The sequence below is a fragment of the Salvelinus namaycush genome, chromosome 38 (assembly GCF_016432855.1).
Source record: "Salvelinus namaycush isolate Seneca chromosome 38, SaNama_1.0, whole genome shotgun sequence".
Lineage (NCBI taxonomy): Eukaryota > Metazoa > Chordata > Actinopteri > Salmoniformes > Salmonidae > Salvelinus > Salvelinus namaycush.
In genome coordinates this window covers 20,888,833-20,907,729 of record NC_052344.1, presented here as the reverse complement: position 1 = coordinate 20,907,729, position 18,897 = coordinate 20,888,833, and the positions used below count along the sequence as shown (strand labels likewise).

At 45.4% G+C, this 18,897-nt stretch overlaps 1 protein-coding gene across 1 annotated transcript in view; it reads left to right on the top strand.

Moving 5' to 3' along the window:
* Window positions 1-18,897, top strand: part of ccdc146 (coiled-coil domain containing 146) — a 51,645-nt gene that overhangs the window by 8,713 nt on the left and 24,035 nt on the right. Inside the window, exons 5-10 of the mRNA XM_038978036.1 lie at window positions 3,775-3,885; window positions 4,080-4,250; window positions 5,421-5,509; window positions 8,187-8,351; window positions 8,560-8,635; window positions 13,053-13,201. Coding sequence (XP_038833964.1) covers window positions 3,775-3,885; window positions 4,080-4,250; window positions 5,421-5,509; window positions 8,187-8,351; window positions 8,560-8,635; window positions 13,053-13,201 — 761 coding nt within the window. The remainder of the gene's footprint in view (window positions 1-3,774; window positions 3,886-4,079; window positions 4,251-5,420; window positions 5,510-8,186; window positions 8,352-8,559; window positions 8,636-13,052; window positions 13,202-18,897) is intronic.

The following is an 18,897-nucleotide window of genomic DNA, read 5'->3' as shown; positions in this document are numbered from 1 at the left end:
ACAGGTCATATCTGTTTAGAGACATTAATACTAGGAGAGGTTGTTGTTACAGAGGGATGTCAAACAGAGACAGGTCATATCTGTTTAGAGACATTAATACTAGGAGAGGTTGTTGTTACAGAGGGATGTCAAACAGAGACAGGTCATATCTGTTTAGAGACATTAATACTAGGAGAGGTTGTTGTTACAGAGGGATGTCAAACAGAGACAGGTCATATCTGTTTAGAGACATTAATACTAGGAGAGGTTGTTGTTACAGAGGGATGTCAAACAGAGACAGGTCATATCTGTTTAGAGACATTAATACTAGGAGAGGTTGTTGTTACAGAGGGATGTCAAACAGAGACAGGTCATATCTGTTTAGAGACATTAATACTAGGAGAGGTTGTTGTTACAGAGGGATGTCAAACAGAGACAGGTCATATCTGTTTAGAGACATTAATACTAGGAGAGGTTGTTGTTACAGAGGGATGTCAAACAGAGACAGGTCATATCTGTTTAGAGACATTAATACTAGGAGAGGTTGTTGTTACAGAGGGATGTCAAACAGAGACAGGTCATATCTGTTTAGAGACATTAATACTAGGAGAGGTTGTTGTTACAGAGGGATGTCAAACAGAGACAGGTCATATCTGTTTAGAGACATTAATACTAGGAGAGGTTGTTGTTACAGAGGGATGTCAAACAGAGACAGGTCATATCTGTTTAGAGACATTAATACTAGGAGAGGTTGTTGTTACAGAGGGATGTCAAACAGAGACAGGTCATATCTGTTTAGAGACATTAATACTAGGAGAGGTTGTTGTTACAGAGGGATGTCAAACAGAGACAGGTCATATCTGTTTAGAGACATTAATACTAGGAGAGGTTGTTGTTACAGAGGGATGTCAAACAGAGACAGGTCATATCTGTTTAGAGACATTAATACTAGGAGAGGTTGTTGTTACAGAGGGATGTCAAACAGAGACAGGTCATATCTGTTTAGAGACATTAATACTAGGAGAGGTTGTTGTTACAGAGGGATGTCAAACAGAGACAGGTCATATCTGTTTAGAGACATTAATACTAGGAGAGGTTGTTGTTACAGAGGGATGTCAAACAGAGACAGGTCATATCTGTTTAGAGACATTAATACTAGGAGAGGTTGTTGTTACAGAGGGATGTCAAACAGAGACAGGTCATATCTGTTTAGAGACATTAATACTAGGAGAGGTTGTTGTTACAGAGGGATGTCAAACAGAGACAGGTCATATCTGTTTAGAGACATTAATACTAGGAGAGGTTGTTGTTACAGAGGGATGTCAAACAGAGACAGGTCATATCTGTTTAGAGACATTAATACTAGGAGAGGTTGTTGTTACAGAGGGATGTCAAACAGAGACAGGTCATATCTGTTTAGAGACATTAATACTAGGAGAGGTTGTTGTTACAGAGGGATGTCAAACAGAGACAGGTCATATCTGTTTAGAGACATTAATACTAGGAGAGGTTGTTGTTACAGAGGGATGTCAAACAGAGACAGGTCATATCTGTTTAGAGACATTAATACTAGGAGAGGTTGTTGTTACAGAGGGATGTCAAACAGAGACAGGTCATATCTGTTTAGAGACATTAATACTAGGAGAGGTTGTTGTTACAGAGGGATGTCAAACAGAGACAGGTCATATCTGTTTAGAGACATTAATACTAGGAGAGGTTGTTGTTACAGAGGGATGTCAAACAGAGACAGGTCATATCTGTTTAGAGACATTAATACTAGGAGAGGTTGTGTTGTTACAGAGGGATGTCAAACAGAGACAGGTCATATCTGTTTAGAGACATTAATACTAGGAGAGGTTGTTGTTACAGAGGGATGTCAAACAGAGACAGGTCATATCTGTTTAGAGACATTAATACTAGGAGAGGTTGTTGTTACAGAGGGATGTCAAACAGAGACAGGTCATATCTGTTTAGAGACATTAATACTAGGAGAGGTTGGTGTTGTTACAGAGGGATGTCAAACAGAGACAGGTCATATCTGTTTAGAGACATTAATACTAGGAGAGGTTGGTGTTGTTACAGAGGGATGTCAAACAGAGACAGGTCATATCTGTTGAGAGACATTAATACCAGGAGAGGTTGTTGTTACAGAGGGATGTCAAACAGAGACAGGTCATATCTGTTTAGAGACATTAATACTAGGAGAGGTTGTTGTTACAGAGGGATGTCAAACAGAGACAGGTCATATCTGTTTAGAGACATTAATACTAGGAGAGGTTGTTGTTACAGAGGGATGTCAAACAGAGACAGGTCATATCTGTTTAGAGACATTAATACTAGGAGAGGTTGTTGTTACAGAGGGATGTCAAACAGAGACAGGTCATATCTGTTTAGAGACATTAATACTAGGAGAGGTTGTTGTTACAGAGGGATGTCAAACAGAGACAGGTCATATCTGTTTAGAGACATTAATACTAGGAGAGGTTGTTGTTACAGAGGGATGTCAAACAGAGACAGGTCATATCTGTTTAGAGACATTAATACTAGGAGAGGTTGTTGTTACAGAGGGATGTCAAACAGAGACAGGTCATATCTGTTTAGAGACATTAATACTAGGAGAGGTTGTTGTTACAGAGGGATGTCAAACAGAGACAGGTCATATCTGTTTAGAGACATTAATACTAGGAGAGGTTGTTGTTACAGAGGGATGTCAAACAGAGACAGGTCATATCTGTTTAGAGACATTAATACTAGGAGAGGTTGTTGTTACAGAGGGATGTCAAACAGAGACAGGTCATATCTGTTTAGAGACATTAATACTAGGAGAGGTTGTTGTTACAGAGGGATGTCAAACAGAGACAGGTCATATCTGTTTAGAGACATTAATACTAGGAGAGGTTGTTGTTACAGAGGGATGTCAAACAGAGACAGGTCATATCTGTTTAGAGACATTAATACTAGGAGAGGTTGTTGTTACAGAGGGATGTCAAACAGAGACAGGTCATATCTGTTTAGAGACATTAATACTAGGAGAGGTTGTTGTTACAGAGGGATGTCAAAACAGAGACAGGTCATATCTGTTTAGAGACATTAATACTAGGAGAGGTTGTTGTTACAGAGGGATGTCAAACAGAGACAGGTCATATCTGTTTAGAGACATTAATACTAGGAGAGGTTGTTGTTACAGAGGATGTCAAAACAGAGACAGGTCATATCTGTTTAGAGACATGAATACTAGGGAGGTTGTTGTTTACAGAGGGATGTCAAACAGAGACAGGTCATATCTGTTTAGAGACATTAATACTAGGAGAGGTTGTTGTTACAGAGGGGATGTCAAACAGAAGACAGGTCATATCTGTTTAGAGACATTAATACTAGGAGAGGTGTTTGTTACAGAGGGATGTCAAACAGAGACAGGTCATATCTGTTTAGAGACATTAATACTTAGGAGAGGTTGTTGTTACAGAGGGATGTCAAACAGAGACCAGGTCATATCTGTTTAGAGGACATTAATACTAGGAGAGGTTGTTGTTACAGAGGGATGTCAAACAGAGACAGGTCATATCTGTTTAGAGACATTAATACTAGGAGAGGTTGTTGTTACAGAGGGATGTCAAACAGAGACAGGTCATATCTGTTTGAGGAGACATTAATACTAGGAGAGGTTGTTGTTACAGAGGGATGCCAACAGAGACAGGTCATATCTGTTTAGGACATTAATACTAGGAGAGGTTGTTGTTACAGAGGGATGTCAAACAGAGACAGGTCATATCTGTTTAGAGACATTAATACTAGGAGAGGTTGTTGTTACAGAGGGATGCCAAACCCAAAAGTGACAGGATTCTAAAGACGAGACAGGAGATACAGTTAGAAGTGGACAAGCTGAAGAGAAACTTGATTCATCAGGTAAAAAGCATATGTTTGAATTTGTGTGTTTGTGTGTGTTTTTGATTTGTGTAAGGCATAAACGTGTGTGTGTGTGTGTGTGTGTGTGTGTGTGTGTGTGTGTGTGTGTGTGTGTGTGTGTGTGTGTGTGTGTGTGTGTGTGCTTGTGTAGTGTATTTTGATTAAAATATGCATTAATGTGTGTGTGTGTGTAGCAACCAGTAGCTGAGGTGGAGACCCAGCTGATAGAACAGTGTGTGGAACAGGAGAAGGAGCTGATGAGACAGTCTCACAGACACAGAGAGGAGCTCCACACCCTCCGCTGTCTGACTCAGATCAAAGCTGATGAGAGAGAGCAGAAGTCCAGGGACCGCCACAGGGCTGAGGTAAAACACATCATATCAGATCACTATAGAACATCTCACCATCAATGTTCCCTCCCATTTTTGGGGGGGCAAATTTCAGGTCTGCTGAGCGCGAATTTGAACGTTGTTAAAATTCTGTGAAACTCCCAGTGTGTGTTTACAATGAACACTGAGGCTGTACCCACTTTAAGTTACAGTTTTAACAGTGACTATGTAGGCTACTGTGGCTATTTGATCATAATGTCTGTAGGCCTACCAGAGTGGCCTACCATCAAAAACAATGGAGAACATGTATCCCATAACATTTAAACATGGAAATATCTGTTCTATCATTCAGCCGACAGTAGCAGCCAATGTGTGGTGTTCAATGTGGACCTACATTCCATGAGACTTTTGAAAACAACATGCAGGGCTTCACATGAACCTGTTTGACTGAAGATGTTGCTGTGTTGTTTGATGCAAGACTCCACTTTACACAATAAAATGCATTATTATTCCCATACCATTATTACAGAGAATCAGGCAAATTATTGAAGCCTGTCTCAAAATACAACACTGCCCCTTTAAGATAAAAAAAATCTCTTTACCTGACTCGCTTTTCAAAGATGTCTAGAAACGTACAGGTGTTGTGGTCTTGTAGGAAGCCACCACTCCCCTATTGACGACTACAACTGATCTTGAACTGGGCTAATAACTCACTGACTAGAAAAGGACATGAACAAAATGTGCACACGCTGCTACATGCAGCTCTCGCTTTGATCTCAAAACAAACGCATCTACTATCGACCGCTCATGTTGTAAACACAGCCCAGTTCAAAGTGAATGGCACAGATCCATATATGGCAATGGTCTGTTTGCATATAGACCTGAGATAACACACACAGTCTGAGTTAAGTAACACACAGATTGTGACGTAATATGTCCACAGGTAATCCAAATAACCCGAGCAACAGCGACATGCCTGAGGTAACAGGCCTTTGCTGCAATCATTTACTACAGCTACAGTAATCAGTTACAGTGTAGCTTCAGCATGACTCTGGTAATGGTTTCCATAGTGACATGTTGATGTTCTCAACAAAACAACAAAACACACTAGCTAAGACTATCTTTCTTGCACATTGGGGAAAGTTGACTCATCAGCTTTTACTAAGAAGATAAGAAAGATCATGTATTATTTTAATGTCTCAACAGCAAAGATACAATCGCATCAAGCAAGAGGTGAGAGGCAAGAGTCTGGTGATCCATGAACTCAAGAAGCAGAACCAGGAGGTCCAGTCCAGGTAGCTCTCCCTCTGCTGAATGGAGACCTTAACGCCTAGCCTTAACCCTTAACCTGTAACCTTAACGCCTAGCCTTAACCCTACTGAACTTACCTAACCGAACCTTAACGCCTAGCCTTAACCCTTAACCTGTAACCTTAACGCCTAGCCTTAACCCTTAACCTGTAACCTTAACGCCTAGCCTTAACCTGTAACCTTAACGCCTAGCCTTAACCCTTACCTTAACCTTAACACCTAGCCTTAACCCTTAACCTGTAACCTTAACCTGTAACCTTAACCCTTAACCTGTAACCTTAACCCTTAACCTGTAACCTTAACGCCTAGCCTTAACCCTTAACCTGTAACCTTAACGCCTAGCCTTAACCCTTAACCTGTAACCTTAACGCCTACCCTTAACCTGTAACCTTAACAGACCTAGCTTAACCCTTAACCTGTAACCTTAACACCTAGCCTTAACCCTTAACCTGTAACCTTAACGCCTAGCCTTAACCCTTAACCTGTAACCTTAACCCTTAACCTGTAACCTTAACGCCTAGCCTTAACCCTTAACCTGTAACCTTAACCCTTAACCTGTAACCTTAACCCTTAACCTGTAACCTTAACGCCTAGCCTTAACCCTTAACCTGTAACCTTAACGCCTAGCCTTAACCCTTAACCTGTAACCTTAACCCTTAACCTGTAACCTTAACCCTTAACCTGTAACCTTAACCCTTAACCTGTAACCTTAACGCCTAGCCTTAACCCTTAACCTGTAACCTTAACGCCTAGCCTTAACCCTTAACCTGTAACCTTAACGCCTAGCCTTAACCCTTAACCTGTAACCTTAACCCTTAACCTGTAACCTTAACCTGTAGCCTTAACCCTTAACCTGTAACCTTAACGCCTAGCCTTAACCCTTAACCTGTAACCTTAACGCCTAGCCTTAACCCTTAACCTGTAACCTTAACGCCTAGCCTTAACCCTTAACCTGTAACCTTAACGCCTAGCCTTAACCCTTAACCTGTAACCTTAACGCCTAGCTAACCTTAACCTGTTAACCTTAAGCCTTAACCCTTAACTGTAACCTTAACGCCTAGCCTTAACCCTTAACATGTAACCTTAACGCTAGCCTTAACCCTTAACCTGTAACCTTAACGTAGCCTAACCCTTAACCTTAACCTTAACCTAACCTGTAACCACTTAACCCTGCCTTAACCCTTAACCTGTAACCTTAACGCCTAGCCTTAACCCTTAACCTGTAACCTTAATGCCTTAACCTGTAACCTTAACGCCTAGCCTTAACCCTTAACCTGTAACCTTAACGCCTAGCCTTAACCCTTAACCTGTAACCTTAACGCCTAGCCTTAACCCTTAACCTGTAACCTTAATGCCTTAACCTGTAACCTTAACGCCTAGCCTTAACCCTTAACCTGTAACCTTAACGCCTAGCCTTAACCCTTAACATGTAACCTTAACGCCTAGCCTTAACCCTTAACCTGTAACCTTAACACCTAGCCTTAACCCTTAACCTGTAACCTTAACGCCTAGCCTTAACCCTTAACCTGTAACCTTAATGCCTTAACCTGTAACCTAACGCCTAGCCTTAACCCTTAACCTGTAACTCAACGCCTAGCCTTAACCTTAACCTGTAAATTAACGCCTAGCCTTAACCCTTAACCTGTAACCTAACGCCTAGCCTTAACCTAAACCTGTAACCTCACGCCTAGCCTTAACCTGTAACCTTAACGCCTAGCCTTAACCCTTAACCTGTAACCTCAACGCCTAGCCTTAACCCTTAACCTGTAACCTTAACGCCTAGCCTTAACCCTTAACATGTAACCTTAACGCCTAGCCTTAACCCTTAACCTGTAACCTTAACGCCTAGCCTTAACCTTAACCGTAACTAACGCTAGCCTTAACCCTTAACCTGTAACCTTAACCTTAACCTGTAACCTAAAGCCTAGCCTTAACCTTAACCTGTAACCTAACGCCTAGCCTAACCTTAACCTAGTACCTTAATGCCTAGCCTTAACCCTTAACTAACCTTCCTAACCTTAACCTAAGCCTAGCCTATACCTTAACCGTACCTTAACGCCTAGCTACCTTAACTACCTAACGCCTACTAACCCTTAACCTTAACCTAACTTAACCACTACCTAACCATAACCCCTAACCTAACCTAACCACCCTAACCTAAAAACCACTTAACCCCAACTTAACTGTAAACCTAACCCCTAACCCTAACCTTAACCCCTTACCTTAACCCTTAACCTGTAATCCTAACCCCTAACCCTAACCTTAACCCCTTACCTTAACCTGTAACCCTAACCTTAACCCCTAACCCTAACACCTTAACCCTTACCTTAACCCATACTCCTAACCTTAACCTGTAACTCTAACCCTAACCCCTAATGCCTAGCCTTAAGCCATAACCTTAACCCATAACCCCTAACATTAACCCCTAACCTTAACCCTTACCTTAACCCCTAATGCAGTTCAGTTCAGTTCAGACATACCTGGAAAATAACGTGTCTGGGTGGCTAAAGATTTGAATGCCTACCTTGATTCATTTTGGTGTTTCCTCGGTGCCAATACAAACTCTCTCTCTGTCTCTGTCTCTGTCTCTCTGTCTTTCTCGCTCTCTCTCTCTCTCTCTCTCTCTCTTTTCTTCCCTCTCCTTCTCCATCCCTGCATCTAGGCTTGGTGTGTTTGCCAAGCTGTACGACAACATCAAGGGTGATAGGAACAAGTGTATGAACCTGATCCAGATGGCCTCCCAGAGAACAGCTGAGATGAGAGAGAAGTTCAAGATCCTGGACAACGAGATTGAGATCCTCAGAACCAACGCCATCAACAAAGAGAAGTGAGAGAGATAGAGAGTACATCCTGTCCTCAAAAGAACATTCAGACGTTCACCACCCTGTTTAGATGTAAATGATTAACATCCCGTGTGTGTGTGTGTGTGTGTGTGTGTGTGTGTGTGTGTGTGTGTGTGTGTGTGTGTGTGTGTGTGTGTGTGTGTGTGTGTGTGTGTGTGTGTGTGTGTGTGTGTGTGTGTCTGCGTTCCTCAGGCTGCTCCAGAAGTCCCGTCTGAAGCACTTCCACAGCCACACCGTCAGAGACAGCCTGAGGAACGACATCTCCAAGGTGATTTATCCTACCTGATTAATCAGGAAATCCTGCTCTTCTCACTCCATCCTCTAGACATAATAGCATCGACCTACCGCACTATAGAGGAAATAGGGTGCCATTTGAGACTCAGCTCTCTGGGTTATGATGTTTCTCTGTTCTGATCCCATCTCCAAGGTGACCTGGGTTAGGGTTATGATGTTTCTCTGTTCTGATCCCATCTCCAAGGTGACCTGGGTTAGGGTTATGATGTTCCTCTGTTCTGATTCCATCTCCAAGGTGACCTGGGTTAGGGTTATGATGTTTCTCTGTTCTGATCCCATCTCCAAGGTGACCTGGGTTAGGGTTATGATGTTTCTCTGTTCTGATCCCATCTCCAAGGTGACCTGGGTTAGGGTTATGATGTTTCTCTGTTCTGATCCCATCTCCAAGGTGACCTGGGTTAGGGTTATGATGTTTCCTGTTCTGATCCCATCTCCAAGGTGACCTGGGTTAGGTTATGATGTTCTCTGTTCTGATCCCATCTCCAAGGTGACCTGGGTTAGGGTTATGATGTTCTCTGTTCTGATCCCATCTCCAAGGTGACCTGGGTTAGGGTTATGATGTTTCTCTGTTCTGATCCCATCTCCAAGGTGACCTGGGTTAGGGTTATGATGTTTCTCTGTTCTGATCCCATCTCCAAGGTGACCTGGGTTAGGGTTGATGTTTCTCTGTTTGATCCCATCTCCAAGGTGACCTGGGTTAGGGTTATGAGTTCTCTGTTCTGATCCATCTCCAAGGTGACCTGGGTTAGGGTTATGATGTTTTCCTGCGCATCCATCCCAAGGTGACCTGGGTTAGGGTTATGATGTTCTCTGTTCTGATCCCATCTCCAAGGTGACCTGGTTAGGGTTATGATGTTTCTCGTTCTGATCCCATCTCCAAGGTGACCTGGGTTAGGTTATGATGTTCTTCTGTTCTGATCCATCTCCAAGGTGACTGGGTTAGGGTTAGATTTCTCTGTTTCTGATCCCATCTCCAAGGTGACCTGGGTTAGGGTTATGATGTTTCTCTGTTCTGATCCCATCTCCAAGGTGACCTGGGTTAGGGTTATGATTTTCTCTGTTCTGATCCCATCTCCAAGGTGACCTGGGTTAGGGTTATGATGTTTCTCTGTTCTGATCCATCTCCAAGGTGACCTGGGTTAGGGTTATGATGTTTTCTTGTTCTGATCCCATCTCCAAGGTGACCTGGGTTAGGGTTAGATATGTTTCTCTGTTCTGATCCCATCTCCAAGGTGACTGGGTCTGGCGTTGTTTGTGTTTGTTGTTATTAGTGTCTCTCTCTCGACCGGTGGTGTTATGTTTTTTTGTGATTGTTAGGGTTATGATGTTTCTCTGTTCTGATCCCATCTCCAATGGACCTGGGTTAGGGTATGATGTTTCTCTGTTCTGATCCCATCCCAAGGTGACCTGGGTTAGGGTTATGATGTTCTCTGTTCTGATTCCACTCCAAGGTGACCTGGGTTAGGGTTATGATGTTTCTCTGTTCTGATCCCATCTCAAGGTGACCTGGGTTAGGGTTATGATGTTTCTCTGTTCTGATCCCATCTCCAAGGTGACGGGTAGGGTTATGATGTTTCTCGTTCTGATCCCATCCAAGGTGACCTGGGTTAGGGTTATTATGTTTCTCTGTTCTGATCCCATCTCCAAGGTGACCTGGGTTAGGGTTATATGTTTTCTCTGTTCTGATCCCATCTCAAGGTGACCTGGTTAGGGTATGATGTTTCTCTGTTCTGATCCCATCTCCAAGGTGACCTGGGTTAGGGTTAGATATTTCTCTGTTCTGATCCCTCTCCAAGGTGACCTGGGTTAGGGTTATGATGTTCCTCTGTTCTGATCCATCCCCAGGTGACTGGGTTAGGGTTAGATGTTTCTCTGTTCTGATCCCATCTCAAGGTGACCTGGGTTAGGGTTATGATGTTCCTCTGTTCTGATCCCATCTCCAAGGTGACCTGGGTAGGGTTATGATGTTTCTCTGTCTGATCCCATCTCCAAGGTGACCTGGGTTAGGGTTAGATGTTTCTCTGTTCTGATCCCATCTCCAAGGTGACCTGGGTTAGGGTTATGATGTTCCTCTGTTTGATTCCATCTCCAAGGTGACCTGGGTTAGGGTTATGATGTTTCTCTGTTCTGATCCATCTCCCAGGTGACCTGGGTTAGGGTTTAGATGTTTCTCTGTTCTGATCCCATCTCCAAGGTGACCTGGGTTAGGGTTATGATGTTCTCTGTTCTGATCCCATCTTCAAGGTGACCTGGGTTAGGGTTATGATGTTTCTCTGTTCTGATCCCATCTCCAAGGGACCTGGGTTAGGGTTATGATGTTTCTCTGTTCTGATCCATCTCCAAGGTGACCGGGTTAGGGTTATGATGTTTCTCTGTTCTGATCCCATCTCCAAGGTGACCTGGGTTAGGGTTATTATGTTTCTGTTCTGATCCCATCTCCAAGGTGACCTGGGTAGGGTTATGATGTTTCTCTGTTTGATCCCATCTCCAAGGTGACCTGGGTTAGGGTTATGATGTTTCTCTTTTCTGATCCCATCTCCAAGGTGACCTGGGTTAGGGTTATGATGTTTCTCTGTTCTGATCCATCTCAAGGTGACCTGGGTTAGGGTTATGATGTTTCTCTGTCTGATCCCATCTCCAAGGTGACCTGGGTTAGGTTATGGTTTCTCTGTTCTGACCCATCTCCAAGGTGACCTGGGTTAGGGTTATGATGTTTCTCTGTTCTGATCCCATCTCCAAGGTGAACCTGGGTTAGGGTTATGATGTTTCTCTGTTCGATCCCATCTCCAAGGTGACCTGGGTTAGGGTTATGATGTTTCCTGTTTCGATCCCATTCCAAGGTGACCGGGTTAGGGTTATGATGTTTCTCTGTTCTGATCCCATCTCCAAGGTGACCTGGGTTAGGGTTATGATGTTTCTCTGTTCTGATCCCATCTCCAAGGTGACCTGGGTTAGGGTTATGATGTTTCTCTGTGATCCCACTCCAAGGTGACCTGGTTAGGGTTATGATGTTTCTCTGTTCTGATCCCATCTCCAAGGTGACCTGGGTTAGGGTTATGATGTTCCTCTGTTCTGATCCCATCTCCAAGGTGACCTGGGTTAGGGTTATGATGTTTCTCTGTTCTGATCCCATCTCCAAGGTGACTGGGTAGGGTTATGGTGTTCTCTGTTCTGATCCCATCTCCAAGGTGACCTGGGTTAGGGTTATGATGTTTCCTGTTCTAGTCCCATCTCCAAGGTGACCTGGGTTAGGGTTATGATGTTTCTCTGTTCTGATCCCATCTCCAAGGTGACCTGGGTTAGGGTTATGATGTTCTCTGTTCTGATCCCATCTCCAAGTGACCGGGTAGGGTTATAGAGTTTCTCCGTTCTGATCCCATCTCCAAGGTGACCTGGGTTAGGGTTATGATGTTTCTCTGTTCTGATCCATCTCCAAGGTGACCTGGGTTAGGGTATGATGTTTCTCTGTTCTGATCCCATCTCCAAGGTGACCTGGGTTAGGTTATGATGTTCTCTGTTCTGAACATCTCCAAGGTGACGGGTTAGGGTTATGATGTTTCTCTGCTGATCCCATCTCCAAGGTGACCTGGGTTAGGGTTATGATGTTTCTCTGTTCTGATCCCATCTCCAAGGTGACCTGGGTTAGGGTTATGATGTTTCTCTGTTCTGATCCCATCTCCAAGGTGACCTGGGTTAGGGTTATGATGTTTCTCTGTTCTGATCCATCTCCAAGGTGACCTGGGTTAGGGTTATGATTTCTCTGTTCTGATCCCATCCCAAGGTGACTGGGTTAGGGTTATGATGTTTCTCTGTCTGATCCCATCTCCAAGGTGACCTGGGTTAGGGTTATGATGTTTCTCTGTTCTGATCCCATCTCCAAGGTGACCTGGGTTAGGGTTATGATGTTTCTCTGTTCTGATCCCATCTCCAAGGTGACCTGGGTTAGGGTTATGATGTTTCTCTGTTCTGATTCCATCTCCAAGGTGACCTGGGTTAGGGTTATGATGTTTCTCTGTTCTGATCCCATCTCCAAGGTGACCTGGGTTAGGGTTATGATGTTTCTCTGTTCTGATCCCATCTCCAAGGTGACCTGGGTTAGGGTTATGATGTTCCTCTGTTCTGATCCCATCTCCAAGGTGACCTGGGTTAGGGTTATGATGTTTCTCTGTTCTGATCCCATCTCCAAGGTGACCTGGGTTAGGGTTATGATGTTTCTCTGTTCTGATCCCATCTCCAAGGTGACCTGGGTTAGGGTTATGATGTTCCTCTGTTCTGATTCCATCTCCAAGGTGACCTGGGTTAGGGTTATGATGTTTCTCTGTTCTGATCCCATCTCCAAGGTGACCTGGGTTAGGGTTATGATGTTTCTCTGTTCTGATTCCATCTCCAAGGTGACCCAGGTGCTTCATGAGATGAGACAGAAGAGGGAGGAGCAGAAGCTGAACCTGGGCCGGCTGACCCACATGATCAACTACCATGAACAGAACCTGCTACAGATGAGGAAGAGCCACGACAACGCTGTGCAGAGTCGCAATGACAGGTGAGTCTGTCTGTCTGTCTGTCTGTCTGTCTGTCTGTCTGTCCGAAGAGGAAGAGCCACGACAACGCTGTGCAGAGTCGCAATGACAGGTGAGTCTGTCTGTCTGTTTGTCTGCCTGTCTGTCCGAAGAGGAAGAGCCATGACGCGGCCATGCAGAGCCACAATGACAGGTGAGTCTGTCTGTCTGTTTGTCTGTCTGTCTGTCCGAAGAGGAAGAGCCATGACGCGGCCATGCAGAGCGGCAATGACAGGTGAGTCTGTCTGTCTGTTTGTCTGCCTGTCTGTCCGAAGAGGAAGAGCCATGACGCGGCCATGCAGAGCCACAATGACAGGTGAGTCTGTCTGTCTGTTAGATGAGGAAGAGACAAAACACAGCCATGCAGAGCCACAATGACAGGTGAGTCTGTCTGTCTGTTAGATGAGGAAGAGACAAAACACAGCCATGCAGAGCCACAGTGACAGGTGAGTCTGTCTGTCTGTTAGATGAGGAAGAGACAAAACACAGCCATGCAGAGCCACAATGACAGGTGAGTCTGTCTGTCTGTTAGATGAGGAAGAGACAAAACACAGCCATGCAGAGCCACAATGACAGGTGAGTCTGTCTGTCTGTTTGTCTGCCTGTCTGTTAGATGAGGAAGAGCCATGACGCGGCCATGCAGAGCCACAATGACAGGTGAGTCTGTCTGTCTGTTAGATGAGGAAGAGACAAAACACAGCCATGCAGAGCCACAATGACAGGTGAGTCTGTCTGTCTGTTAGATGAGGAAGAGACAAAACACAGCCATGCAGAGCCACAATGACAGGTGAGTCTGTCTGTTAGATGAGGAAGAGACAAAACACGGCCATGCAGAGCCACAATGACAGGTGAGTCTGTCTGTCTGTTAGATGAGGAAGAGACAAAACACAGCCATGCAGAGCCACAATGACAGGTGAGTCTGTCTGTCTGTTAGATGAGGAAGAGACAAAACACAGCCATGCAGAGCCACAGTGACAGGTGAGTCTGTCTGTCTGTTAGATGAGGAAGAGACAAAACACAGCCATGCAGAGCCACAATGACAGGTGAGTCTGTCTGTCTGTTAGATGAGGAAGAGACAAAACACAGCCATGCAGAGCCACAGTGACAGGTGAGTCTGTCTGTTAGATGAGGAAGAGACAAAACACAGCCATGCAGAGCCACAATGACAGGTGAGTCTGTCTGTCTGTTAGATGAGGAAGAGACAAAACACAGCCATGCAGAGCCACAGTGACAGGTGAGTCTGCCTGTCTGTCAGATGAGGAAGAGACAAAACACGGCCATGCAGAGCCACAATGACAGGTGAGTCTGTCTGTTAGATGAGGAAGAGACAAAACACAGCCATGCAGAGCCACAGTGACAGGTGAGTCTGTCTGTTAGATGAGGAAGAGACAAAACACAGCCATGCAGAGCCACAATGACAGGTGAGTCTGTCTGTCTGTCTGTTAGATGAGGAAGAGACAAAACACAGCCATGCAGAGCCACAGTGACAGGTGAGTCTGTCTGTTAGATGAGGAAGAGACAAAACACAGCCATGCAGAGCCACAATGACAGGTGAGTCTGTCTGTTAGATGAGGAAGAGACAAAACACAGCCATGCAGAGCCACAGTGACAGGTGAGTCTGTCTGTCAGATGAGGAAGAGACAAAACACAGCCATGCAGAGCCACAATGACAGGTGAGTCTGTCTGTCTGTCTGTTAGATGAGGAAGAGGCAAAACACGGCCATGCAGAGCCACAGTGACAGGTGAGTCTGTCTGTCTGTTAGATGAGGAAGAGACAAAACACGGCCATGCAGAGCCACAATGACAGGTGAGTCTGTCTGTCTGTTAGATGAGGAAGAGACAAAACACAGCCATGCAGAGCCACAATGACAGGTGAGTCTGTCTGTTAGATGAGGAAGAGACAAAACACGGCCATGCAGAGCCACAATGACAGGTGAGTCTGTCTGTCTGTTAGATGAGGAAGAGACAAAACACAGCCATGCAGAGCCACAATGACAGGTGAGTCTGTCTGTCTGTTAGATGAGGAAGAGACAAAACACAGCCATGCAGAGCCACAGTGACAGGTGAGTCTGTCTGTCTGTTAGATGAGGAAGAGACAAAACACAGCCATGCAGAGCCACAATGACAGGTGAGTCTGTCTGTCTGTTAGATGAGGAAGAGACAAAACACAGCCATGCAGAGCCACAGTGACAGGTGAGTCTGTCTGTTAGATGAGGAAGAGACAAAACACAGCCATGCAGAGCCACAATGACAGGTGAGTCTGTCTGTCTGTTAGATGAGGAAGAGACAAAACACAGCCATGCAGAGCCACAGTGACAGGTGAGTCTGCCTGTCTGTCAGATGAGGAAGAGACAAAACACGGCCATGCAGAGCCACAATGACAGGTGAGTCTGTCTGTCTGTCTGTTAGATGAGGAAGAGACAAAACACAGCCATGCAGAGCCACAGTGACAGGTGAGTCTGTCTGTTAGATGAGGAAGAGACAAAACACAGCCATGCAGAGCCACAATGACAGGTGAGTCTGTCTGTTAGATGAGGAAGAGACAAAACACAGCCATGCAGAGCCACAATGACAGGTGAGTCTGTCTGTTAGATGAGGAAGAGACAAAACACAGCCATGCAGAGCCACAATGACAGGTGAGTCTGTCTGTTAGATGAGGAAGAGACAAAACACAGCCATGCAGAGCCACAATGACAGGTGAGTCTGTCTGTTAGATGAGGAAGAGACAAAACACAGCCATGCAGAGCCACAATGACAGGTGAGTCTGTCTGTTAGATGAGGAAGAGACAAAACACAGCCATGCAGAGCCACAGTGACAGGTGAGTCTGTCTGTCTGTCTGTTAGATGAGGAAGAGGCAAAACACGGCCATGCAGAGCCACAGTGACAGGTGAGTCTGTCTGTCTGTCTGTTAGATGAGGAAGAGGCAAAACACGGCCATGCAGAGCCACAGTGACAGGTGAGTCTGTCTGTCTGTTAGATGAGGAAGAGACAAAACACAGCCATGCAGAGCCACAGTGACAGGTGAGTCTGTCTGTCTGTTAGATGAGGAAGAGACAAAACACAGCCATGCAGAGCCACAATGACAGGTGAGTCTGTCTGTCTGTTAGATGAGGAAGAGACAAAACACAGCCATGCAGAGCCACAGTGACAGGTGAGTCTGTCTGTCTGTTAGATGAGGAAGAGACAAAACACAGCCATGCAGAGCCACAATGACAGGTGAGTCTGTCTGTCTGTTAGATGAGGAAGAGACAAAACACAGCCATGCAGAGCCACAGTGACAGGTGAGTCTGTCTGTTAGATGAGGAAGAGACAAAACACAGCCATGCAGAGCCACAATGACAGGTGAGTCTGTCTGTCTGTTAGATGAGGAAGAGACAAAACACAGCCATGCAGAGCCACAGTGACAGGTGAGTCTGCCTGTCTGTCAGATGAGGAAGAGACAAAACACGGCCATGCAGAGCCACAATGACAGGTGAGTCTGTCTGTCTGTCTGTTAGATGAGGAAGAGACAAAACACAGCCATGCAGAGCCACAGTGACAGGTGAGTCTGTCTGTTAGATGAGGAAGAGACAAAACACAGCCATGCAGAGCCACAATGACAGGTGAGTCTGTCTGTTAGATGAGGAAGAGACAAAACACAGCCATGCAGAGCCACAATGACAGGTGAGTCTGTCTGTTAGATGAGGAAGAGACAAAACACAGCCATGCAGAGCCACAATGACAGGTGAGTCTGTCTGTTAGATGAGGAAGAGACAAAACACAGCCATGCAGAGCCACAATGACAGGTGAGTCTGTCTGTTAGATGAGGAAGAGACAAAACACAGCCATGCAGAGCCACAATGACAGGTGAGTCTGTCTGTTAGATGAGGAAGAGACAAAACACAGCCATGCAGAGCCACAGTGACAGGTGAGTCTGTCTGTCTGTCTGTTAGATGAGGAAGAGGCAAAACACGGCCATGCAGAGCCACAGTGACAGGTGAGTCTGTCTGTCTGTCTGTTAGATGAGGAAGAGGCAAAACACGGCCATGCAGAGCCACAGTGACAGGTGAGTCTGTCTGTCTGTTAGATGAGGAAGAGACAAAACACAGCCATGCAGAGCCACAGTGACAGGTGAGTCTGTCTGTTAGATGAGGAAGAGACAAAACACAGCCATGCAGAGCCACAGTGACAGGTGAGTCTGTCTGTTAGATGAGGAAGAGACAAAACACAGCCATGCAGAGCCACAGTGACAGGTGAGTCTGTCTGTCAGATGAGGAAGAGACAAAACACAGCCATGCAGAGCCACAATGACAGGTGAGTCTGTCTGTCTGTCTGTTAGATGAGGAAGAGGCAAAACACGGCCATGCAGAGCCACAGTGACAGGTGAGTCTGTCTGTCTGTTAGATGAGGAAGAGACAAAACACAGCCATGCAGAGCCACAGTGACAGGTGAGTCTGTCTGTTAGATGAGGAAGAGACAAAACACAGCCATGCATAGCCACAATGACAGGTGAGTCTGTCTGTTAGATGAGGAAGAGATAAAACACGGCCATGCAGAGCCACAATGACAGGTGAGTCTGTCTGTCTGTTAGATGAGGAAGAGACAAAACACAGCCATGCAGAGCCACAGTGACAGGTGAGTCTGTCTGTCTGTTAGATGAGGAAGAGACAAAACACGGCCATGCAGAGCCACAATGACAGGTGAGTCTGTCTGTCTGTTAGATGAGGAAGAGACAAAACACGGCCATGCATGGCCACAGTGACAGGTGAGTATGTCTGTCTGTTAGATGAGGAAGAGACAAAACACAGCCATGCAGAGCCACAATGACAGGTGAGTCTGTCTGTCTGTTAGATGAGGAAGAGACAAAACACAGCCATGCAGAGCCACGTGAGTCTGTCTGTTAGATGAGGAAGAGACAAAACACAGCCATGCAGAGCCACAATGACAGGTGAGTCTGTCTGTCTGTTAGATGAGGAAGAGACAAAACACAGCCATGCAGAGCCACAGTGACAGGTGAGTCTGTCTGTCTGTTAGATGAGGAAGAGACAAAACACAGCCATGCAGAGCCACAGTGACAGGTGAGTCTGTCTGTTAGATGAGGAAGAGACAAAACACAGCCATGCAGAGCCACAATGACAAGTGAGTCTGTCTGTTAGATGAGGAAGAGACAAAACACAGCCATGCAGAGCCACAATGACAGGTGAGTCTGTCTGTTAGATGAGGAAGAGACAAAACACAGCCATGCAGAGCCACAATGACAGGTGAGTCTGTCTGTTAGATGAGGAAGAGACAAAACACAGCCATGCAGAGCCACAGTGACAGGTGAGTCTGTCTGTCTGTCTGTTAGATGAGGAAGAGGCAAAACACGGCCATGCAGAGCCACAGTGACAGGTGAGTCTGTCTGTCTGTCTGTTAGATGAGGAAGAGGCAAAACACGGCCATGCAGAGCCACAGTGACAGGTGAGTCTGTCTGTCTGTCTGTTAGATGAGGAAGAGGCAAAACACGGCCATGCAGAGCCACAGTGACAGGTGAGTCTGTCTGTCTGTTAGATGAGGAAGAGACAAAACACAGCCATGCAGAGCCACAGTGACAGGTGAGTCTGTCTGTTAGATGAGGAAGAGACAAAACACAGCCATGCAGAGCCACAATGACAGGTGAGTCTGTCTGTCTGTTAGATGAGGAAGAGACAAAACACAGCC